Source organism: Octodon degus, unplaced genomic scaffold (assembly GCF_000260255.1).
Source record: "Octodon degus isolate 3935 unplaced genomic scaffold, OctDeg1.0 scaffold00064, whole genome shotgun sequence".
Classification (NCBI taxonomy): Eukaryota; Metazoa; Chordata; class Mammalia; order Rodentia; family Octodontidae; genus Octodon; species Octodon degus.
The window spans coordinates 10,670,554-10,676,355 of record NW_004524640.1 but is presented as its reverse complement, the minus strand read 5'-3'; the positions used below and the strand labels follow the sequence as shown (position 1 = coordinate 10,676,355).

The 5,802-nt window shown below is 57.0% G+C and overlaps 1 protein-coding gene across 1 annotated transcript in view; it reads left to right on the top strand.

The window, feature by feature from the left end:
- The window catches only part of Dnal4 (dynein axonemal light chain 4), a 10,791-nt gene extending 5,969 nt beyond the window's left edge, over nt 1-4,822 (top strand). Inside the window, exons 2-4 of the mRNA XM_004634625.2 lie at nt 1,355-1,554; nt 2,616-2,699; nt 3,696-4,822. Of these exons, the coding sequence (XP_004634682.1) occupies nt 1,486-1,554; nt 2,616-2,699; nt 3,696-3,860 (318 nt within the window). The 5' untranslated portion in view covers nt 1,355-1,485 and the 3' untranslated portion in view covers nt 3,861-4,822. The remainder of the gene's footprint in view (nt 1-1,354; nt 1,555-2,615; nt 2,700-3,695) is intronic.
- Nucleotides 4,823-5,802: the final 980 nt, after the last annotated feature.

Genomic DNA, 5,802 nt, shown 5'->3' with positions numbered 1-5,802 from the left:
ATATATTACATACTACATATGTATGTGTGGAGGGAACATACCTGTTCTTACTGCCTGGCACCTTGCAGTTCAGAATAACAGTAGAATAACATTGTCTAACTGTATTTGTTTGTTGTAGATTTTTTTAAACAATTACCAGTACAGTGATTTATATGCATGTGCTTTTTCTGGGATAAAAAGAGTTATATGATATATTGAATTGTAGGATCCCAGCGAGACAGCCAGGCCCAGCACAGTGGCTCACAGATACAAGCCCAGCACTGAGAGAGGTTGAGACACAAGGATCACAGTTTTGAATCCTGCTGGGGTAGCTGATCAAGATTCCGTCTCAAAGTAAAAAACAGAAAAGACTAGAGCTGTGGCTCAGTGGGAAGAGGGCCTTGGAGACTGATCCCCTGCAAAACTAGAAAAAAAGAGAAAAAGAAAAAGAGAAAGAGACACCCAGACTTCCAGCAGTGCTCCAATCACTTGGGATCTAGCCCCCCTCGTTAGGGAAAGCCCTGTCTGTTATTAGATAACTAGGTCTGCCGGGGCAAGGCTCCTGTACATATAAAGTTGACCTTTTTAAGGGTTGTTTGTTTTTGGAAACAAGGTCTCACTGTGTAGTTCAAGCCACCTCTGAACTCATTCTGCAGCCCAGGCTGACTTTGAACTTATAGCTATCCTCCTGCCTCAGCCTCCCAAGTGCTGGCATTACAGGCCTATACCACCACACAGATTTTTGTCTTTTTTTTTTAGTTTTATATTAAGGTGCTATCACTTTCCTGTTAGAGCCGCACATGGTCTCATTTGATTCCCTGGGATACCAGAGTGAGGGCACCACCCTCATCAGGTAGAATACCCAATGCCTGGCACTTTTCACAACCCTCTTCTGTGTTCTCAGAATAGCCCTGTCACCGGTGAGAACTGGAGATCTGGTCGCCTGAGGGGACAGCCAGGGAGCCTGGTGTGCGAGGGGGGCACAGAGCAGCGCCCTTCCCAGTGGCCTGCACGTCAGGTCCCGCCAAGTGGCCCCTCACTTGGCAGTAATCTCCGATCGTCTCTGGTCACGCGAGCATGTAACTTCCTCGTCACGACGCGAGCGGGAAGGCCAGCCTGTCGTGGGCATTTGCTCATCACCAGCTCACAGCTCCGTCCCGGGCCTGGCTCGCAGTCAGCATCTGCCCTGACAATGACAGTGTGTTCTTCTAGCATCGCGCATTGACTCACTCCGTCTGCAGACTCGCTGGCCATTTGGGAAGGGATGTGGAGGAGTTAAGACGGGGAGGTGTCAGATTGTCACTGAGACATTTCTAATTTGTGCTGTGTGCTTCGAGAGCCAACTCTTTCCTCCCGGTTTTCCTGTTTTCTGCAGCACCCCCTGGGGAAAGACACTTTCTGCTCCCACCGAGTTGGCAGGCCCGCTTCCTGACTCTGGGCATCTCAGCTGCCTGGCCCAGCACCCCCTGAGAGCCCTCCCGCCCCTCCAGTCCCAGGGGAAGGATCATGGGAGAGACAGAAGGGAAGAAAGATGAGGCTGACTATAAGCGCCTGCAGACCTTCCCACTGGTCAGGGTAAGCCCCGGGGAGGGAGCCACATGCCCTGTGGGATGGCAGTGGGGAAAGGGAAGGGTCCTGCTGACTCATCTGAGCATCAGGGAGGCGACAGTGATGCATTCTCTCATCCATTCATTCATCCACCACGTATTTTGTCCACCCGCCCTGTGGAGAGCACAGTCCTAGACCCTGTGGGGAGAGTGGCAAACCAGGCAGGTGACAGCCTGGCCCACACGCAAGGATGTTTGAAGAACACAGTTGCAGGCCACAAGTGCCACAAAGAAAACTAGAGCAGGTGTGTGGGCCGTGAGAGCAGCGCCGGATCCCAGAGGGCACTTGGACCAGAGACAGAGCTGGGCTTGGGTACAAGAGTGGCAGTGAGGACACAGGAGATACTGCTGCAGATCCGCAGGGGGACTCAGTGGTCAGGCAGTCAGGGCCAGCCTGCACAGCAGAGGCGGTGGCTCACTGTGCACAGGCCTGGAGTTTGTTCTTCCCTAAACAATGGGAAGAAAAGAGGGTGTCAGGTTCTAAGAAAAGGAAGACGTAGGAAGAGTACGTCTGGGGGGAAATCACATTGTTTTTTCGACATCTAAGTGAGGTTGTCAAGTGGGAAGTTGGATGTGGGAGTCCAGAGCCCAAGGAAAAGCTCAGAGCTAGGGATGGAAATGTAGGAACCAGTCTGTCCCGTGGAGAAGACGTAGGTGTGTGGAAAGGGACGAGACCCAGAGGACCATGGCTGGAGAAGGAAGAGGGTAGAGCTGAGCACGGGAGGAGGAGGAGGAGAATCCGGACATTGAAAAGAAGCCACTGGTGAGACAGGAGAAACCAGGAGCCCTCACGAGCAGCCACTCCCCTAGGCACGTGCCTTGCCATCCGGCCACCTTTCCTGCTGTGTCCACTGCCTGTAACGTGGGCCCTTGCAGAGGGCCCCAGGTGTCAGTTCCATCCCACATGCCTTCGTCCTGTGCTGGGGAGCTATCTGGTGTCCGTGTCTTAAGCACGGAACCCTGAGGCCAGGTAGGAAGGCAGCTCCTGGGCTAAGCCGCTCTCTGTTTGTCCCCCTACCTTGTCTCTAGCACTCGGACATGCCAGAGGAGATGCGAGTGGAAACCATGGAGCTGTGTGTCACAGCCTGTGAGAAATTCTCCAACAACAATGAGGTACTCATCAGGGCTAGGTGGCCCTCGGGCCTGGGGGTGAACAGAGTAGCCCCAGACGCCTGTAGCCAGTGCCCTACTGGGGCTAGGCCAGAGCTGAGCTGGAATCGTCACAGAGAGGCAGCTGATGGTGACAGAGGGAAGGAGGCCAACAGGGTCTCTTCACCACTGTCCCCAGCCCCACAGGTGGGTCACCACCAGGGCTCCTTCCCAGGGTGCGTTCCCCAGGCATTCATCTGCACATCCATCCAGAGAGCACCATGCCAGGCACTGCTACGGGGCTGTAGGCCTCGACTCCCAATGTCACCCGTCAGCCTGGTGGTAGTGAGAAAAAAAGCAGTGACCACAGCCCTGGCCAATGAGAGCCCAGGCTTTGGGCCACCAGGCCCAAGTTTAGACCCTACTCCAGCTTCTCTGCCTCAGCCGTTTCTCATCTCATGCCCAAGGTCCTGCTCTCTGCCCCAAGGATGGTAATAACACCTCCTTGCTGGGCTAGTCTCAAGGATTTCTTTATGAGACAAAGAGGGCTAAGTACGCGGTAGGTGACACAGTGGTGGGTACACATTGGATGTCTGAGCCCTGGCCCGCCCCAGGCCTCCTCTTCATGCTGGGGAGCTTGGGAGGCAGTGGGCTGTGACCACGCCTGGGTCAAGCAGTCCACCTGTCCCTGGAGCCCACCAACCCTGTGGGGCAGAAGCCTCTCACCTGGTACCTTGCCGGGATGATGGCAGCCCCACGCTCCAGAGTGTGGTCATATCCCACGCTCACCACTTCCTGTGGCCCTGAGGACAGGCAGCCTGGGGAGCTAAAGTCTCACTTCCTGTCACTGTGCACCAGCCTGGCAGGAGGGGGCCCACATGGAAATCCTCCCTGAAGGTTCTGAGCAGAGCAGCAGAAACGGGGCTCTCTTGCTGGGAGCCCTGTGCTGGGCTTCCCCTTCCCAGGAGGAAGGGCCTCAGGGCCCTCACTGTCCTCTGACAAGTGGCTCTTCCCTTGCAGAGCGCCGCCAAGATGATCAAGGAGACGATGGACAAGAAGTTCGGCTCCTCATGGCACGTGGTGATCGGCGAAGGCTTTGGCTTTGAGATCACGCACGAGGTGAAGAACCTCCTGTACCTGTACTTCGGGGGCACCCTGGCTGTGTGCGTCTGGAAGTGCTCCTGACCGTCCGACCCCCGCAGGGCTGTTCCTGCCTCTGTTCCAGGGAGCGGGCGGCCCTACACAGGGCCCAGCCTTTCCAAGGAGAGTTTGGGGTCTTTTCTTTCGTCCTTGTGTGCCCATTTCCTGAGCCATGCCCAGTGTGTGAATCTGTGGACACCTCCCCCCAGGCTCCCAGCCATCTCCCTCTGAATCCCCAGTGGTGGACAGGGCAGAGGCAGTGTCTCTGTAAGGGTGGGGCGGGGACGTGTGACAGGGTATAGGAGCCAGGGAGCTGGGATTTTTCCCAGAAGGACATGCCAGTCCCACCTTCTCCAGGGCTGTTGTCATTTAGCATCCCGAGAGCCCCACTGCCCTTCTGACCCCAGTACTGCTAAGAAATGCCACTGTTCTTGTTGCTAGTGGCCATGTGGAAGTGGCCCCAAGAAGGAGCCTCTAGTCTCAAGGGACACAGGCGGCTTCTCCTTGTCTCTGGGGACAGTGACCACCCCCAAAGTCTTTCCCCAGCTTGGTCATGGGCCAAGCAAGCAAACCCCATGCCTCACAAACCTGTGGCTCCGCAGCCCGGGTTTGGCAGGAGGCCCAAGCCCTCCCCACCCTGTCCTCTCCTGCCCAGGTGCATGAACCTCTAGTAGCCTCGACTGCCCGAGACCAAGTGCACACGCACAATTGGGAGCCAGGCACTGGGGCGCGGGCAGTGACCCGCGCGTGCTCACGCTGTCACTGAGCTCCGGTGAGACACTGGCCAGGAGGGCTCTCGCCGTGGGCCGCTTCAGCAGGGAACCTGGCCTGCCAGTGGCTTATCATCAGGGACCGCATGCTGATTTGTACTTCGTATCTCTGCCGGGTTTTCTAGATTCTTTTTGAGTGTGGGGAGAAGGGTTTTAGTAGAAGGGTGAATCCTATTTTACACAGCGGTCTTATTTATATAAATGTCTTGGTTTTTACAATTAAAAGTAGCAAAAATTGACCTTGAACTCCAGCCTCTTGAGATGGGGAAGATGTTTCCAGTGAAGGACTGCGAGGCTGCTGGAAGCCCCCTCACCACCACTGTGGGGCTGCCCCAACCAAGCCCCTGGAAAGGGGTTTGCACCGCCCCACACAATTAACCAGGCTGAGCAGAATTGCTGTGGCATCACAGGGCCCAAGAGCTGGGTACCAACAGGTGGGGAGCCCCGGGCCCCGGCCTCCGAGAGGGCAGTCAGCCTCAGAGAACCACTGTGGCCCAGCTGTTCCCACTGGGTGTCTAGAGGGAGGACAGGGCTTTCTGGGAGGAGGGCCCAGGCGCAGCCTCTGAGCAGGGTCCCCCGGCTGGTGGAGGCCGGGAGCCTTCGCATGAAGCTCAAGATTTTGTCGGGAAAGCAGCTCGGGTGCTGGCAGAGCAGAGAAGGACATGGGATAGGCACCTTCTGGGGCATGTAAGCTCTTTGGCTTGGCCCCAGTCCCAGTCTCAGGTGAGGGCACACTGGGCACCTCAGATGGCACACCTGGAACTCAGGCTGGGGAGCCCTCAGGCCAGCCACCCCTGAAGAGCACCTCATGACAAAGTCACACCGGCAGTGTCCCCAGGCCAGGTGGCTCAAGGGCTAAACTGCCCCCAGGCCCTGGCTGGACGGCTCCCTGAGCCCAGGCCTGCTCTGGCGGAGTCTGGGCCACACCCGGTGTTGCACAGATGGCAATAGAAGGAGTTCGGGGTGGGGGCGGCATGGGAGGTACAGAGGCGGCGCCAGGCCTAGAATAGCTGCGGCTGATGAACCGCCTGCTGGCATCTGTTCTCTAATCTGGCAAGTGGGTGCCAGCAAGTGTGGTGGGCACCACCTGTAGCCGGGTGGCAGAATGGTGGCCAGGAGCGTGGTCCCAAGGTCCAGGGATCTGGCTCTGGACGCCTTGCTCCTCGGAATCACACTGCCTCGGCTTCCTTATCTGCAGAGTGGGGACGGAGGGCACC